Source organism: Enoplosus armatus, chromosome 18 (assembly GCF_043641665.1).
Source record: "Enoplosus armatus isolate fEnoArm2 chromosome 18, fEnoArm2.hap1, whole genome shotgun sequence".
NCBI classification, from domain to species: domain Eukaryota; kingdom Metazoa; phylum Chordata; class Actinopteri; order Centrarchiformes; family Enoplosidae; genus Enoplosus; species Enoplosus armatus.
The window spans coordinates 19,576,470-19,595,204 of record NC_092197.1 but is presented as its reverse complement, the minus strand read 5'-3'; the positions used below and the strand labels follow the sequence as shown (position 1 = coordinate 19,595,204).

At 46.1% G+C, this 18,735-nt stretch overlaps 2 protein-coding genes across 2 annotated transcripts; both read left to right on the top strand.

The window, feature by feature from the left end:
• The first annotated feature begins 3,379 nt into the window (after window positions 1-3,379).
• On the top strand, window positions 3,380-4,783 carry nfil3 (nuclear factor, interleukin 3 regulated). Its single transcript, XM_070925182.1, has one exon. It carries the CDS (start codon window positions 3,380-3,382, stop codon window positions 4,727-4,729), a length of 1,350 nt encoding a protein of 449 aa, XP_070781283.1. The 3' UTR covers window positions 4,730-4,783.
• Window positions 4,784-7,295: 2,512 nt separating this feature from the next.
• On the top strand, window positions 7,296-16,790 carry auh (AU RNA binding protein/enoyl-CoA hydratase). The gene is made up of 10 exons (XM_070924430.1): window positions 7,296-7,558; window positions 10,576-10,643; window positions 10,775-10,862; window positions 10,968-11,054; window positions 11,310-11,402; window positions 12,208-12,264; window positions 13,372-13,559; window positions 13,700-13,750; window positions 14,564-14,611; window positions 15,414-16,790. Exons 1-10 carry the CDS (start codon window positions 7,345-7,347, stop codon window positions 15,489-15,491), a joined length of 972 nt encoding a protein of 323 aa, XP_070780531.1. The 5' UTR covers window positions 7,296-7,344; the 3' UTR covers window positions 15,492-16,790.
• The last annotated feature ends 1,945 nt before the right edge of the window (window positions 16,791-18,735 follow it).

The window sequence follows — 18,735 nt, the reverse complement described above, 5'->3', positions numbered from 1 at the left end:
CCCCCCCCCACCAACACACACCCACACCCCACCCCGGGGTGAAATACCAAGTTTTTAGGGAGCCCCGTTGAAACGAATGCCCCACACGCATTGTGGATGACGACACACGTTTGAGATTGGAGCTCTCTGCTGAACCCACAGTCATTGGCTAAAGCTGCAAAAGTTCTGCGTTCCGATTGGCTGCGGCGACTGCCATTTAATCCCGTGCTGCCAATACACTTAACCACTGACCTACTAACACACATCCCTGAGTCAGTAGCCACCTTGAGAGGAAAAAGCTAGGCACTTCGTAACTTGTAGGATCTTATCGACGGAGTTGTCCCCCCCCCCCTGTGAGCTGCTGCGAAGTCTAAACTTCTCCCCTGTGCTTGACACGCGGAGGAAAAACCCGGACCGAACCCTCCTTCAACCAGGCGGCGGAAAAAAAGAAAAAAAAGAAGCAAGGTACGGTGTTGTTTTGAGGTTGACGCTGAGCCAACCTTCCTCTCGCTCCTGGTGCTACAGAGGTTTCGGACGGTGTTGCGTTTACGCCGCCGAATCACAGCGGCGCTCGGCTAGCTAGCTTTTTACATTCCCGCGTCGTGTGGCCAACCTCCATGTTTGCTAAACCCGTTTTAACAGCCGCGTTAGGAGCCGCGTTAAAGGTTGCAACAGAGGTGACGTTCGTGTGTGTGTGTGTGTGTGTGTGTGTGTGTCACCTCGGCTGGCTGCTAGCAATTAGCGCCGATAAAAGCAGCGTAATGGCCGGCTCAAGAGACGCGTATTGAATGTTGTTCGGATAAACGTTGCTTAGGCCTACCAGCTGGAGGGGTTGGTGGGTTGCGACAGAGTGTTGTAACCCAGAATTAGATGTTGGCTGGCAGTCACGTTACCAGACGGACGGTGTGTGTGTGTGTGTGTGTGTGTGTGTGTGGCGGCCGTAATGAGTCAAGTAAGTTATGAATCCAAGCAACGCGCTCCGTACTGTACTTTTGTTTTTAGTACAGTTTTTATAACAGCCGACTTTTTAAGGGCGTAGATGGACAACCGCGCTTCGACTGCCGGTGTCATGAGTAAGCGAGCCGTGATGTCATGTAACAAGAGTTGAATGCCCACATTGTCTCCGTGGCCACAGCCTGTCACACACACACACACACACACACACACACACACACACACACACATAGGCCCGTGTTGTTGTTACAACACTGGCAAATATTGTATAATGTCTGCAGCCGTAGGCCCAGGGGAGAAGAAGAAGAAGAAGAAGAGGAGAGAGAGAGAGAGAGGCGGGGGGGGGGGGGGGGCGGGGGGCGTTTATTGTGTAATATGCACACAATGAAGGAATCTGGGGCAATACGACGTTTTGACGGGCCGCCGCAGCGGTCCGGGCCGATCCCTCCCGTCCATCACGTGTGATCCAGATTTAGACTTGATGTCATGCGTTGCCTCGTTCACGTTAGACAGACAAAAGGGAGCGATCGCATCGGATCGGACCAGATCATCCCGCACAGCCCCAGCCGTGCCGTGCCGTGCCGTGCTGTGCAGTGCAAGACCTGAGAATATGTGTCTGTCCCCGGTGATCTCAGGCTGGTATTTCTACTTTTTTTTATTAAGGTGGAGGGGAGGGGGGGGGGGGGTTAACAGATAGTGGCAGAGAGAGAGAGAGACGGGAAAGGTGGGAGGTAGAGACTTGAGAGACCTGGGTCGGAATCGAACTCGGTCCGCTGCACCGAATTGCAAGTTTCCTCGTAGACTAGCACATAACTTGAATTGGGATCACATTAAATGTCATTAAGCCACAAGTTCATTCCATTGGAAAGTTACCAGGCTATACATTCGTCTGTTTACCCCCCCACCGCCCCCACCCACATACAATTACAACAAAGGGGAAAAAGTAGAATACTACTTTTGAAATATCTTTTACGTATATTTCATTATATTCATTGCATTAAAAAAAAAAAATAACTGCACAGAGCAATTAACTGCACCATGAACCTAAACTGTAACTTAATACATGCAGGAAGTTTGTGTAAAACTATTAATTGGTATAAAATTCTCAACAGACTATTTCCTGTGGATATTACAATGTAACAGACGATTTTATCCTGTTATATTTTCAGGAACACAATTCTTATGTCCGTATTATGATTCTCTTTTTAATTTCACATTTCCTTGCTTTATAATACATAAATAAAGATGTAAACTTCTAAAGTAACCCTTAAATGCAGTTGTCTTCTTCACAGAAATTCATGAAATGCATGTGTGTGTATATATTTTCTTACACTGTTAACATTAAGAGGGCATCATGACCCCTCGCTTTCGGCACATGATGGGGGTCCACTTGACCCAATCAATCTAAACTATTTCCTTCCTAAATATAGACACACGCCAGGTGCGAAGTGAGGACACGTTGGGGACAGTTCACCACACTTTGTTTATTTCTATGAACGGACGTCTTCCTGCAGCAGTCACAATTGACATTGAGTTATGTGGGAGTGTGTGTGTGTGTGTGTGTGTAATGCAGGCCTGAGGTTTCTGCGTTCTGAGCGTCTGCCGGGCCAGCTGTTTGTAGTCCTTTGTTCCCTCTCAACCGATAAGCTAACAAGGGTATTGCGAGATAATCGGGACAGTTGTGACAACAATAATCATGAGACAGACAACGTAAATCGCGACACAACGGTTTTCCCCTGCCATGTACTTGCTTCGAGCCGCTCACTTCCTGAAAAAGGAAGTGCCGGGCTGACTGCTCCTTCTGTCAGCGCCGCCTGAGCCAGCTAATGCCAGCCCCTGCGGCTGTCTACACTTTCAAAGCACACCGGCCCCTGACTCCCCTCGGCCGAAGGCAGTTGCTGGAGCTTTAAGGTGCTTTGTTTACGTGCTATGTGGGAACAAACTTTAGATGGAGGACACTGCCCTGGAAACCGAGATAAACATTCCCAGTCAGCGCTTTTCTGCAGCATTTCAGATTCTTTTAACTGAAATGAAAATTGAGGAAATATTGATGTTTCCTTTTTTTTTTTTTTAAATCAAGTTACTCAAAAGCAAAGCACCTGAATTACAGTACAAGTAGAAAATATCAAATCCTACTGAATCAATATAAAACATCCACATCGACTCGTTACATCACAAACGTGTCTTTAATCGGTGTGTCGGATTGTGGAGAGGGAGACGCGCCTCCCTTCAGTGGAAATACATCACTTTTGAAATATCATTAACTTGAACTTGATGCTTTGTTTTAACTTGACACCGTCATCTAAAACACCCCTCATTGTCTGTTATTCCGCAGGTTTCCTCAACTTGAGTGGATTCATCCAATGTGGCAGTTACTATATGCACACACGCATTATGGTGTACAGTTAGACCTCTGAGCTTGTTGACAGTAGCCAGCGGTGATAATATGCAATCAATCAAGCAAGAAGTGGCCTCCAGTGAGTCATACAGTGGAGAGGATGCCTTGGTCCTGGCTGTGGCTTTACAGGGGGCCAACAGAGACCTGGTGGGCCACAAAATCTCTGCAATCCCGTTCAAGGGTAAAGGCACCTGTCGCAGGAAAAGGGAGTTCATCCCAGAGGAGAAGAAGGACAATCTTTACTGGGAGAGGCGGCGCAAAAACAACGAGGCGGCCAAACGCTCCAGGGAGAAGCGGCGCATAAACGATATGGTGCTTGAGAACAAGCTGATGGCCCTCGGAGAGGAAAACGCCTCCCTCAAGGCCGAGCTGCTGTCACTGAAACTGAAGTTTGGCCTGGTGAGCTCGGCAACGTACGCTCAAGAAGTCCAGAAGCTGTCCAGCTCCACCGCAGTCGACCTCTACCAGGAGCTTGTTCCGCCCAGTGCTGGCCAGGGTTCTTCCAGTAGGGATTTGGAGAGTCTTCACCTGCGCAGCAGCTGCATATCGGTCATCAAACATTCACCACACATGCCAGAGACATGTAACGCAACTCAGGGTAGCTTTGGTATCTGCAGGGCTGCAGAGGTCAAACAAGAACCAGCAGAGAATGGCAGCTATGCACAGGAGAGGAGTAGTCCCTATGAACTCTATACAAACTACATGGCCAGTCCCCTGTCGAGAGTCTACTCCCAGCCTGCTTCATTCCTGCATATCACCAGATCATCCAGCAACTCCCCCAGGAGCTCAGATGACGGTGCTGTAAGCAAATCATCCGATGGTGAGGACGAGCAGCAGGTCCCCAAAGGTTTGATGCCGTCTGTAGCTGATCCAAGAAGTGTAATTGTCTCCACACACAAAGTGCCAGATGCCAGTTCTTCAGCTTTGCCCCATAAACTGCGGATCAAAGCCAGAACCATCCAAGTCAAAGTGGAGGCCATTGACCCTGAATACGAGTCTTCTGGAAAGTCCTCCTCTCCCATCAGCATGTCAGAGGGAGTGTGCCACCGGACCACTCGGGACCCTTCAGAGTACACCCAGTCCTCCCCGTGCCCTTTGTCATTACAGGTCACCAACATGCAAGACTGGGCCCACCGGTCGGAGCAGTGGCATAAAAGCGGCGCAGAAACGCAGCAGAGGAGCCCCTTCTCGAACCAAACTGCCGCGGCCGTGAAAGAGCCGTCCTATGCACACTCCGATGCCGAGGACTTGTATCTAAAACAGGGCCTCGCCGACCTGTCCACAAAAGTGGCCTCTCTGAAAAAACTGATCGCAGCACAGCAGAAGTCTGTGATAGAGTCAACCAATAGCACCGCTGATCATCATGAGTCGTCAGCAAGAGGCAGTTCCTCTGAATGACCTTTTTGTATGTTTTGCATTTCCACTGTATTTGCTGTTGCACTATGTGGTTGATATTAGGGTTGAACAGTGTTTCGATTACTGTAAATTTTCAAATAATAGCTGGTAGATCACGAACAAATATAGGCTGCTTTAAAAATAAATAAATAAATAAATAAAAAAAACAGTGCGGAGGGGTGGAGTTACCTGTACTGCAATAGTTCACATGGTAAATTCAGCATAGTGTCCAATGCTACAGCATTAATCCCATCAGTACAACAGAGACACAGATACTGTTTTCATTTGTCATTTTTTTCCCCCCAACCACTGTTTAGTCACTGTCAATGCTGATTGAAAACTATTTCTATTATGAGCAGCAGAGTATGGATCAAGTTAGTGCTGAAATGTCCATGTTCAACAGGCAACGTGCATAAAACAGGAGCCGATCAGAAAACAGATGAAACATGATCAGCTGTAGTTCTGAAGCAGAGGAAATTCTCTATCTAGAGGTGGCCCAAATAAAGGATTTGCGGGCACTATTTGAGAATTTACAGTAAATTGTTAATCAGTGATGTGCCACTGTTATGTGTGAAGCTCTGTTTTCTTTTTACCAAACGCGTCATTAACTCTTGTCACTGTGATCTGCCTATCAGTATACACTCGCTGTCACCGAACACTGTTCTGCTTTGATTCTCGCGGAGCTGGAAAACTGGCCCCAGTTACCAAACGGCCGGCCCCCGGCCGTTGCACGGTCGGCTGGGGCGGGGCAGCTCTTTGCCTTAAAAGCGAAATCCGTCAAGTTGTTAATAGCAGTGTGATTTTTGTATCCGTGTGTGTGTGTGTGTGTTGGTGTGGGGACAGGTTTACAGCGTCCATACTTCCTGCTTTTAGAGGAGCGTTCGCTAGTGCTTTCATTTTGAATCATCTCCAAGACATTCCCTGGAGTGGAACTATGTCACTTGGTACTAATTATGGGAAAAATAATTGTTTGATTGGTACACTTCCAGCCACTTAATTAAAATGAACTGAAACATGTATATGGAGAATAAAGTTTCCAGCAGTAAATGAATTCATGAATTCTATTTGCTGGAGTTTAAATTGAACTTTTCTTTCAAGGACATTCTTACTGTCCTCCATAATTAACATCTAATTGGATAGTTCTTTTCAGGAAACTGTCAGAACGTTGACTCTGTTAATGCCCACCTTCATCACTGTATCCTTCTGTATGGTGCAGTCAGTGACCGCTGAAAACGCTTCTCAAGACACACCACACCGCGCACTCTCGTTGTCTCTGCTGTAGTTTAAGTCCCACATTTTGGCTTTCAAGCTACAGTCACTGGTTCACTATTTGCCAAATAGTCATCGCTTCCCCTTTTGTTGTTTTGTTTTTATTTGATTTAATTTTTTTTGTGGATTCTTGTCTTGATCATTTGAACCTTCCGGTTAAACCCGAGACCGAAACTGACACGAGCGTAACTGGATTTTTGTTTTATGTTTTTGTTTGTTTTAATTCAAGCTCCCACCCATATATCCTGACACGTCCTCAAATGTTTGCAATTCACAGGAAATAAACATGTTGCGTTCTCAGAAAGAGGTGATATGAAATATCAAACAATGCAGCTCACTCCAGAAGAACTGTGTGTGTGTGTGTGTGTGTGTGTGTGTGCGCACTCGTTGTCGTGGATTGGAATATCTCGACGGCGATATCTCTTATTTGCCCAGCAGCCTGAAGTCCAGCTACCTGTATCCGAACACTTTTCCCAGCATTTGTTGTAATAGAGTTTTTGTTTACAATAAATGTCTCGTCACTGAATCGTGTATGGTTTTTCTTTCTTGTCTTTTTTTTTACACATGCATCATTTCTACAAGAAAAGTTTGAGGTGCTAAAGAACCACAGTTTAATAAGACAGAGTGGCTTTTTTCCAAAAAACTGAAGTGAGGATGCTGATATTGATACTCTATATTGAAAGCCTGCCGCTTGTGACATTTTGGCCCATACTCATTTTGATATTCAGTCAAGTCTCATACAAGTGTGGGTCTAAAGTTTACGGTTTTAAGTGTGAAGCTCTCCTCAGTTATTTCCCGATCACTTCAAACTGCCGGGGAGGCATGAGGCCTGAGGATTAGACAGCACATCCAGGTTGATGGTGGATCAGTGATCTGACCTATGAAATCTGATAGTGGGCTATAGAAAAAAAAAAAGTATCTACAAGTAGTATTATAAAGTAGTATTACATTTTGAGTGTTAGCCAGGACATTGGAAAGAAACATTGGGCCCTTTTCACCAATATCAGACCCCAGAGAAGGTGAGCGTTTTCACGTGGGGAAGTGGTTTATTTAAGATTATGACAATTATAATTTAGAAAGAAACATTTCATGCAGTAAGAGGGGTTTCAGGGCCCTTTCCTTTTTTTTCAGTACTTTTATGTCAGCTGAAGTAGGCTGTAACCCTGACGCTACACGCTCCGGTACGGTAGGTGGCGGTATGCGCCGATACACGTTGGTTTGCGATAGGCCATTAAATCAGAGAAGAAGAAGAAAAACGACGACGAAGAAGAAGAAGAGGAGGAACGTGACTGCGTTCAAAGTTGAAAGTCAACACCACTGACTGCAGCTTCCCAGCTACTAGCCTCAGCATGGCGGTGTTGTTGGGACGCACAGCCCTGTGGCATGCCTTCCGCGTGCAGGCGGCGGCGGCGGCCGTGTCCGCCGGCTCCGGACCGTACGCTCTCTCCGCCAAAGTGTCGCCTCCTCCTCGCCCGGGCGGCCACGGAGTAGCGGTCACACGGCGCTACAGCTCCGACTCGAAGGACGACCTGCGCGTCAGGTACCTGGACGGAGAGGACGCCGGTGAGTTCCAAACGCAAGTTTTCAGCAAACTGTTGTTGTTGTTGTCGTCGTCGTCCGGTACGGAGCTCGCGTTAGCTTTCGGCTGCGAAATGGTGTAAAGCCACAGTCCGCCATCCAGCTGCCAACGAAACGAGAGTCCCCGCCCATCCTCAAAGTAGAGGGTACGCGTTGACGTCACGCCTTTGACGCGACGTGGGAGAAGGTTGCATTCAGGGCTTTCTGCCAGAAAGGTTGTGGCGGATGGACGGGTCAAAGGCTGCATTCAGACCAAATCCGGCGTTGCGACAATATGTAACGCAGGGTTGTGCGGCGGTGTGGGCGCTCCGGAGCCCTGACGTCGGGTTATGTTTCTCCTATAGTCAAATCCGCTTCACCTTTTCGCCTCGGCGGCTCTGCACCTGCAAACACTGGACTTTCACCCAGAAGGTCGCCGTTTGTGTCCCTTTTGACTTTTTTTTTAACTCGAGCTGTGATCTTTTCCCAAACCTAGCCAGACTGCGACCATTAACCACGTGTTCGAAAAGGCTTTCTGGCAGAAAGCGCTGAAGGCAAACTCCTCCCCACCGCCCACATCTGCTAAGTGGCAAAACACACCTCTTATCCTAAACTGAACAATTGTCAATAAAAGATTTTCTCTTAAACCTACCTCCACGCAGGCACCCTAGATATAAGTTTTTTTGCTAATACGAAATATGAATGTAGTTCAAGCCCAGGGTCCACCGATATTTATTAAATTACCTGCCTTACATTATTTCATGGTATCAAGTGGAAATGTTCAAATACGTATGATTATGTCCTTCTAGTGTACTCTGCCCTATTTCTCTTTTATGCCGGGTTCAGACTGGACGGAGATACGCCGCGATAATACGTCGATTCGAGCACCAGCGGCAGCATGGCCGTCCACACCGGAAGCGCATTTCTCGGCGGCGCTCAACAAGCGATTCTGCTCTTTTCTAATCGCATGTGGAGCTGATCTGTCTCTCTGTCTGTCTGCCTGCCTGTCTGTCTGCCTGTCTCGTGCGAGTGTGTGTCTGCTCGTCTCTCTCGCTCTCTCTGTTTGGACCCGACCGACATAAAGATGTGGAATAAGAATAAGGAATTTAAAACACGCCATCGCAAATCAGCAGTGATACTATTTCTAACAAATATATAATGGATGGGCAGAATTTCATTTTGAAATTTGGTGGCCTCTATTCCATCATATACACTGATCTTAATTAGGGATGTCAACGGTTATCAGTTATAATCGGTTAACCACCGCAAATCATTTTGACCGGTTACGCATGTCCGTCTGAAGGTTAATTTGCGGAAACCATTTCCTCCAGAAAGGCAACGAAGTCAAATGTATAAAATGTACAAATAGACCCTGGAGCCTCAGGATGGCCGCTGGCAGATTACGACGGAGATCTTGCCTGTCTTGGCAACTCTGAAGTGTGCTGCCGCTGCGATGTCAGCCGGAAAAAAAAAAAAAAGACGCGTCCATCTCCAACACCCACCCCGTCACCTTCCGCCCAGAGGACGACAGCAGGAGGGTTTCGGGAGTCCCTCAGAAACCGCATGCAGGTAGCCTATTGATTTATTGTAAGCTATCCTATTAAGCTTTATTAAAAATGACCCTTTATATGTTGTAGGTAATATTGTGTAATATGACATTAGCCTGTTGTTAACAATATGTTATTGAAAGTCATTGAAAGAAACATTTGCAGGCACATTTACCTATAAATATAAATAAAACTACATGCAAAATCTTATATATATGTATTTTACAGGTGGGCGCTGAAAGCCTGACGTCCCTGCGCCGATGGTGGACCCTCGCCACGATCATCCGCAATTTCTTCCTCCTGCTGAGAGAGTGACCGCAAAAAAAACCCAAACAAAAAACAGCTGTTTGGAATTGGCAGGGTCAGTGGACTTGGCATCCACTTGGCTGCTGCTGCTGCGAGACAGAGCGCCATGATGCTTCTACTGGGAGGGGACGACTACGACAACCCGGCATGAGGGCGGAAAGGTACTCGAGGGAAATCTCCCCCTCCCTTGAAAACAATCCCCTTCACTAGTGGAAAGAACACGAGAGAAGACCCGAGAGGCTCGCCCATCCCGGCAAGGCGCTGTCCGGCCGTCCCCGGGACACCGGCGCCCTCCGAGCGGGTGTTCTCCTCTGCCGGTCTCGAGGTCAACGGACTACGGACCGGAATCACCCCAGAGCATGTGGACATGTTGACCTTCCTCAACACAAATCGTTCAGATTGAAATGTTTTGTTGTTAAGATTAAGTGTAGCCTAGCTACTCCATTTAAGTTGGATAGGATTCAAAAGTGTTTTGTTTACATGCTACAAATGTGCCAATTGCCAAATTTGAAATGCTAAATAAAATGTTGTTTTCCTGTTTAGACTAAGTGCACTTTTAATAAAGCCCTTAAAAATCCACTCCTTGTCCACATTAAATGGGACAGTTTTGTTATAATGTGCCATTTGCCAAATTCAAATGCTAAATGTTGTTTTGTTGTTTCGAAGTGTACTTTTAATAAAGCTCTAAACAAAAAGTCCCATCAGGGGGAGCACATTCTCTTTTGCTGCGATGACCTGGTCAAAATGCAGCCAAGAACTTCAGCAAAGCCAACAGAAAATTCAAATAAAAGGCGAAGACCTTTTACCTTTTACCGAGTCGAGTCAACAGAGCGCCAGACTAAACGGAAAGCGCCTCTTGTATTTAAAGAGGTGTGTGTGTGTGTGTGTAAATGAACCGGTGAAGTTACCGGTTAATGGGTGTCGGGCTGTGGAAAGCAAAGTTAACCGAAGCTGATATCCCTAATGTTTAATTATTGAATATTTTATTTTGAGCTTGTAAAGATGAATTATTGTAAAAGAGAATTGGGCGTCTTGAGTAAATAGCTATTAATATTTAAAACCTGGCCTATCCCTGACCGATCAGAGCTTTTGTAATTAAGCATCATTAGACCTTTTATTTATCATTTTTTGAATCTATTTGTTGACGCCTTCACTGCCACTGTCTTTCAGGTATCGTCGTCGTCGGGATAAATCGGCCTAAAGCCAAGAACGCCATAAGCAAAAACCTGGTCAATATGGTATGTATTGGTCTAAGATCTTGAGTTTGTCTTGAAAGGTGCTCCAGTTTATTATGATCTCCGTCCTGTAATATAAAGTTACATTTTTTTGGGGGGGGAAAAAAACAACAACAAAATGTTTTGTCTTCCAGATGTTTGAGGCTGTGGAGGATCTCAAGAAGAATAACAAAGTGCGCAGCGTCATTTTATGTAGTTTGGTTCCGGGGATTTTCTGTGCAGGTACGCTCTCCTCGTTTATTGCAATAAGTGGATTTCTGAGTGCTGGGGGTGTGCTCTTTGGGATGCAGCATTTTCTTGACGCCAACGCTTTGCCCCCGTGTGCAGGTGCGGACCTGAAGGAGAGGGCCAAGATGCACCAGAGCGAAGTGGGACCATTTGTGTCCAAAGCGAGGGCGCTCATCACAGAGCTGGGTAAACACTGCGAATATACTCTGAATACTAATCATTTTAATAATAATATATATATATATTTTGATAAAGAGAGTTAGGGTCATGAAGTGTCTCTGGCTGACTGCGATGGTTATCTCTAGGTCCTTCTTTTCAAAATTAAAATCCTGCCATAGGCCGGACACTGCAGTTGATTTGTGGTTGTACTCGTTTGATGTGTACGTGCGAGTACATTTTCTGTCTCTCAATTGGCTCCATGTTTTTCCTCTTCTTTTACAGGTAACCTGCCGATACCAACGATCGCCGCAATTGACGGGGCTGCCTTGGGCGGAGGCTTGGAAATGGCTCTCGCTTGTGACATCAGAATTGCCTGTAAGACTCAGTGGACTCAGTGGTCTACGCGCAAAAACACTGTTAATGTTTATTAGCAGTCGGGCAAAGCAGCAGAGTGTCAGTAACGGCAGACGCAAACAGGTTAATGTGGTGAGGCTGTTTAAACACAACGAGTTGTGTAGGTTGTCCATAAAGCCTGTAGAGGTCCAGCATCTCTTCGACAGTGTAACTTCACACTGGTTCACTTTGTCGCTACATTTGGCAGCGTAACAACTTGTTTCATTCATTTTCCTGATGCATTTACACATTCTAATTAAGTGTGTAATCGACTAGGTTGATATATTTCTGGATTGCGAAAGCCTCAAAAGCCTTCTCTATGCCTAGAAATGGCATTATTGATGCAGAAAGCAACAGAAACAAAGAGTCATTTCATTTTTGTAAACTTCCCTGATATTGGGTTTTAGTTGGGCGTCATGGAGCCAGGGAGACGTCAACCGAAACGTGACTTGCCACGCTTACACAGTCTTGGGAAATGGTCGAAAAACAGCAGAAATAGGTTTTCTAATAGTTCTGAACGTTTATTCTCACTCCGACTTTTGTGGATGTGTAATGAGACGCTATATCATGTGTGCATGTTTGCTATTTCAAGCCAAATTTCCAGTGGCTTTAATATTTACGAACATTTCTGCAGCTGTTGTGTTTCTCTGTCATTGAGTACTGAATGTACACCTAGTGATGATTCATGTAATATTTATCTTACAATACATCCGTGCTAGTAGTAGTGGTAGTAGTTGTAGTATTTATGTGTAAGTGGTAATACTGCTCTTTATACTGATCTCTCTAGCCAATACTGCGAAAATGGGACTAGTTGAGGCCAAACTTGCGATTATCCCTGGAGCAGGTAAGGCTGGATTTTTTATTTTTTTTTTGTTGTCTACATGTTAAAGAGATCATTTAAAGGGGACCTATCATGCTCATTTCCAGCTCCATAGTTTTATACTAGGACTCCACTAGAGCAGCTTTGCATGATTCACTGTTGAATAAAGTCCTTATTTATCTTCTACTGGCCCTTCATGCAGCCGCTCAGTTCCCCCCTCTGTCTGAAACAAGCCGTTTGAGCTCCTGTCTCTTTAAGGCCCGCCTCCCTAACAGCCCACTTTCTTCTGATTGGCCAGCTTCTTGAAGCCTAGGGAGAGGTTTTCCCTCTGATGTCCTCCGGCTGCTCTGCCTCAACTCACTGTGATTTACGGAGTTTCCCGATGGACAGAAAGCTTTATAAAGTAACCGCTAACTGCTGCTGACTGTAGCTGCCGTTAGCTCTGTTAGCTCCGAGCACCAGAGGGATTGTTGGTGTTCACACCGCCAGCACAGGAGCTTTGGAACGCCGGGAGGAGGAGGTTTTCAGGCCCCCGGGCTCCGAGAGTCAGATGGTTGAGTCAGCTGGCTAAGAGGGCCGCTAGCTACACAGCTAACTAGCAGCTACAGTTAGCAGTAGTTAGCGATTACTTCAGCAACAAGCAAGCCGTCTGTCCATCAGGAAACGAACCAACTTTCCTTCACAACCGAAAGAGCACTTTCTGCGAGACATACTGAACAACCTCCAAAAAACCTGTAGTAGTCCTGAGCAGAGCGGTCAAATAACCTCGTACCCCCAGTGGTTCTCAACCCCCGGGCTGCGGACCAGCACCAGGCCACAAAACATTTGTCATATGTCGTTTGCTGTAATACGTCATTTTAGGCTATTTTTACAGTAACTACTTTGATCTCTGTTGGGAGGCCCTAATACAACTTTGTCTTTTAGCATGTATACCGATGGGCTGTTGAAACCCCTGCCCTAGACCACAAGGATGCCCCAGACCCCTCTCGCTTCTGCTCCCCTCTCTGTATATTATCTCAAGTTGAAATGTTTGCAACACAAGCAGAGTTGACGGCAACCAGCAAATCTGCTTCCGTTTGTCTCTGGTCGAGACCGCGTTTACATACCTGGCTTCTGGTCTCCCCTGTGCAGGCGGCACGCAGCGTCTCCCCAGGGTCATTGGCGTCTCTCTTGCCAAGGAGCTCATCTTTGCCGCCCGGGTGGTGGATGGAACGGAGGCGCATCGCCTGTCCCTCGTCAGTCATTCCGTGGAGCAGAATAAGAGTGGAGACGCCGCCTACCTGCGGGCTCTGGAGCTCGCCCGCGAGATCAACCCTCAGGTAACAAGACCACATCACTGACGAGCAGTCCTGTGGGTCACATCGTGCACCGAGGGAGAACCCCGCGAGAGTAATTATACCACACAGACCTTGTGACCTTTTAAAAAGGCAGTGCCTCTCGGATTTTTTTGTCTCCACAGGGTCCAATTGCAATAAGGATGGCTAAACTGGCGATCAACCAGGGGATTGAGGTAAGTCCAAGGTCCTGATCCAAACCGAGCACATTTTGCAGACGGGATGTGGGAATATGTTGTTTGAATGGGTTTTTGGGTTTTGTACGTATGGGTGTGTGCACGCGTCCGTCTGGGTATATTAATGCGTAGTGTTCTTTCACATGTGTGGAGCACGTTTTCTTCAGCAACGAGCTGTGTTTCGAGGGCGTTACCGGAGTCAGTATGGATATTCATTCCTGGCTTTCGCGTAGCTGCTGGAATTCCTCGTTATCCTCGCGTCAAGTCCGGAGAGTTTATTGCGGATTTAAAGTAAAACGTCACTGACCTCAGCATAGCATGATTTCCCGTGACAGGGAGCTGTGAATAGAATCGGATTGCCCGCATCTCCGTGTCCTTCGTGGTGCGGAGTCGATTTGAAACATTCAACAATATAGTCCTCAAGGTCATCCAGATCGAACGGTGTTGTTCGGGACGGGAAAGGGGGTCTCGAATAGGATCTGGATGAGACCCGAATCTCCTCCTCCTGTGTGTGTGTGTGTGTGTGTGTTGAATTTAGAATCAAAATTGTGACTTCCCCAGCTAACTGCGATTTTGCTGTGAAGTCAACTTACAGATCTCACAACCGCAGAGCTTTTCTGCTCCTGCAGCAAAAAAAAAAAAAGAAAACAGTTCCTTTCAAACCAATTTTTTCGATTGGCTTGCTATTTCGCAGCTGCACGTGTCGTCTCGCCGCTGATCTTAGAAAGCGCAAGGACTGAGTCACATATGAGGGGGACATTTTTCAGCTGCAGTGTGAACATTCACTAAGAAATACAATGTGTTCTGTTTCAGGTGGATTTATCTACAGGTCTGGCTATTGAAGAGGCGTGCTACGCCCAGGTGAGTGATTAAACAGTCCAGTTATTTACCCTGGTTGGAAGTCCAGTAGGTCAGCCCAGCCGAGACTTGTGCTGCCCTCAGAAAATACTGGACAGAGTGGGAAGAGCAGGGAAACCCTCACATTACTCTGACCGCAAACAGAAGCTTCACGTGCATCCTGGAGGTCCAAACATACTGAGTTTTAAACCTGCGTTATTTACATGCACGTTTACATGCTAGCAGTCGTCTTCTTCTTCTTCTTCTTCTTCTTCTTCTTCTTCTTCTTCTTCCCTGCCTCCGTTGGCACGTTACCGCCACCTGTCGACCAGTGGAACAACAGCCGGACTGCACAGGAGGCGTGCCCATCTCATGCCCATCTGGCGCCCCCGCTTTAATCAATCCAGTTGTCAGAAACAAACCGAACTGGGACCCGCAGTGGTCAGAAGCTCCATAGCGGTACCGTTTTCCTACTGCCGGATTTAATTTAGACGTAACCGCCAGCGACGGAGGCTTGTTTGCTGACGCTCCCTGTAGTTCTTTTCACCACGTGGAAAATATTGTTTTCAGTTTTTTTTTCTCCCACTCAGTTGCTCGTAATCACGGCCTAAACGACATGATGTGAATGCAGCATGTGACAATCACAAACCGCCCTTAATGAAGGTTCTAATGTTTCGTTGAAACTCTATTTCTCTATATTCATTTGTGCTGGTGTTAAATTGTGTTGCAGTATTTAGTCTCCCCGCAGGACGCTGGTGAACAAGAGGCAGCGAGCGTCGACGTGAGGTAGACTGTTAGTGCTGACACAACTTGTGCTGTTTTGAAGGTGATACCGACTAAAGACCGATTGGAGGGTTTGGCCGCATTCAAGGAGAAGAGGCGCCCTCACTTCAAGGGGGAGTGAGGCCGCGCTCCCCCCCTTCCCCAGAAAGCAATCGCAGAGCTCTGCCTTCAGCTCTCCTACTGTTCCCCCACTGCTTCCAACACATTTACGGGTGAAAGCCGTACACGTCAACGAGCGAAACCTGTACGAGAACCCAGAAGGACGTCCATTTGACACCCCCCCCCCCCCCGGGTTGATCCCCGGCTGGGGTTTATGCCAGTGACTTAAATGTTCAGGTGTAAAGCACCCGCTGGGCGTGTCAACCACCACCTCATGAGAAACCATGCAAACTTAACCCGAGCACTGGCCACCACCTACAACATGAGTTACTCCAAATGGTCATTTGCTGTTTGCGGTATGTTTGGCAGTAACCGAGCCACTGAAATGTCCGTAAAGTTCTGTGAATTCTGAATGATCAGAGGGTTTATTGCTTCTTTTTTTTTCTTCTTTTTTTTTTCACTGTGGTAGAAATGTACTGAACACTGAATAACACCAGAGCATGAAACCATAAGAGACTGGGTTTTCCTTCCTCCCCATTGTACTAACAAAACAAACAAAAAAAAGACACTGCGACGCCAGATGACTTCGCTGAAAACAACTCATTACAATCAAGTATCAACAGAATCATTTTAATACGCTAGCTTCAGCCCATCACTACAGAGCTTCTCTTCTTCTACAGTGTGTGTGTGTGTGTGTGTGTGTGTGTGTGTGTGTGCCCCACAGCGGGCAGCCTCAATCAACAAAAGAGAAACGTCAGTGAGAATCATGTTGAAGGTGTTGTAATCACATAAACATTCTCCATGTGGTGGCTTTCAATAAAAGAAATAAAAGCTCGTCCTGCCTGGCACTTGTCAATGTAATACTGTAGCACCGAACTTACACCAGACCTGTCACAGCGGAGGCACTGAACTTGAGCTCGCAAACACGGACTCAAAACAAAACTGGAGACGCCGCAGGTTGCGGGAAGAAAATGTTGGTCAGTGACAGAAGTGCATTATTTGAATCATACTGATGTATTGCAGATTCGTGATTTTGAGCGTGAACGTTTGTTCTCAACCTTTGGAGAAAGTTGTCGGGGGAAAAAAAAAAAAAGAATTCAGGGTCAGTGGATGTTGCTGGTTCAGTCCTCGATAAGGAAAATTCTCTTAACATTAATGAATAACTTTAAAAAAAAAAAAACCTTAAATATACGTGAACCTCTTAAAATAAATGAACATATGATTTGTTTATGACGGGCTGTTGTGTAAAAAAATAACAGGGTAATATTCTGAGGGAAAAGAAACTGAATTCTGAAATTAAAGTTGTAAATTTCTATCTAAAAAATTGGGGATATTCTCCAAGATTTATATAGTCATACATTTATGGGGGGGAACTCTGAAATTATCTGAGATTAAAGTCAATGATTTTACAAGAAAAACAAGTTTTGTTTTACGGCTTCAATCTCGAGCCCTTCTTGGAATATTACCCCCAGCTCTGCAAGCTTTTACCTACAGTGGCCCTCACGGCATCATATTTGTTCCATATAATGGTCATTATGTGGGGAAAATAATTACAGTGTTTGAATTCATATCATTAAAAATGTGTGTGTGTGTGTGTGGGGGGGGGGGGGACTGACTTATGAATAATGAATAAGCTCGCTAAACGTTTGCCCGCATTGATTAAATGTCAGCTAAAAGTCTGTACATCTGTAACAAGACAGATCTTGCAAGCTCGTGTTTTATTCCCCCCCCCCCCCCCCCATGGATGTTTACTTTTTTGCCAAACACAAGAAAAGAAAGCGAAACCACAAGTTTTACTAGTGTAAATAATAATTTAATATTGGAAAATAAAGACCTAATGTTCTACTAAGCTTTTTTTTGGGCCCCTTTCAGTCACAGCCCCCCCCCCCCCCCCCCCCCCGGCTGTGACTGACCCTCAGACAGGCTGGAGAGTAGTCATTGAAGCACTTTAATTTGTTGCCTTCTCTTCTGTACGACGTGTGTGTTTTTGTAAACCAGCATTAAGCCTCAAACTGCTTGTTGTTGATGAATGAATCGGCCACCGTGGAGATGGTGTGGTCCTTTAGACGGTGAAGGTGAAGGTGAAGGTGAGCCCCAGAGACTCCTTCAGAGTGGAACAGCCCCGACAGAGCATGAGACCTGGGGGCCCTCGGGGGGGGGGGGGGGGGGAGAGAACTTCCCTCTGTATCAGTTCTATTCATGATTAGTTTAGCGTAGACTAGTAGTTACACGTGTGCAGACGTAGCCCACGTGCGTTATTATGATTTGACTGTAGTGCGACGGAACGGTTTGTCCTCAATCAATGTAACCACCGAAGGACAGCGAATGTCTTTAAGGTATTAAAATAACATTTAGGACATGCAGTTGAATGCTGCCGCTCCTCTTCTGCTGTTGTATGGAAAAATAAAACTGACTCCCAAGCTTCTTTGGTGGCTTTTCTTTTCTTTTCTTTTTTTTTTGACCTTTAACCTTTAAGTTGTATGACGATATTAGCGCTGCTGTCTCAGTTTGTGCGGGTAGGATGGCACTCAAATGGCGGAGTGGAAGGTGGATTTGAGAATGGCCCCGCGTCACACAGTTGTTCAGTGACTCTCGGTCGCACCGGGTAGCCACAGTCTTTCCACCCTGCAGCTGAGGTCCCGGTGTGTTGAGCCGTATTGTCCATGAGTGGGGAGATCGGAGTCCTTCTGGTGGAAACTGTGTGTGCAGTGCTGAAAATATAAAGACCTAATGTTCTAATATATATATATATATATATATATATATATACTGTCTTTGAAACCATGCAGCAACTACTTAGTTGAATATATGCATATATGCTTGTGTGCATGTCTGGAAGTATACATGTGCATATATGAGCACGTATGCTATATATATAATAGCTAATAATATGCTATATTATATACTGTGTGTGTATAGAGCGCATACTGTATACCGTGTACTATGTATGTTAATGCATAACTAACACCAGTTTGTTTTTTTTGTTTTTTTTTATCATTCATTTTAACCTCAAGAGTTCGATCGACCAGTCCAGTGCACGCAGGCTGAAAGATGGCGGTGAGTGGTAAAACCGATCTCCCTGTCTACCTGCGGGGGACACATCGCAGGCCGCGGCCATGTTTTTTTCTACACTCTGATTAGGATTTAGTGTCCAGGATAGAATCCGGTGCCTGTCGGGTTGAAGTTAGACACGCTGTGCTGATGGGTAGGGCCGGGGTTGTCATGAGGATGTATGTAGTAGTCGGTGTGTGTGTGTGTGTGTGTGT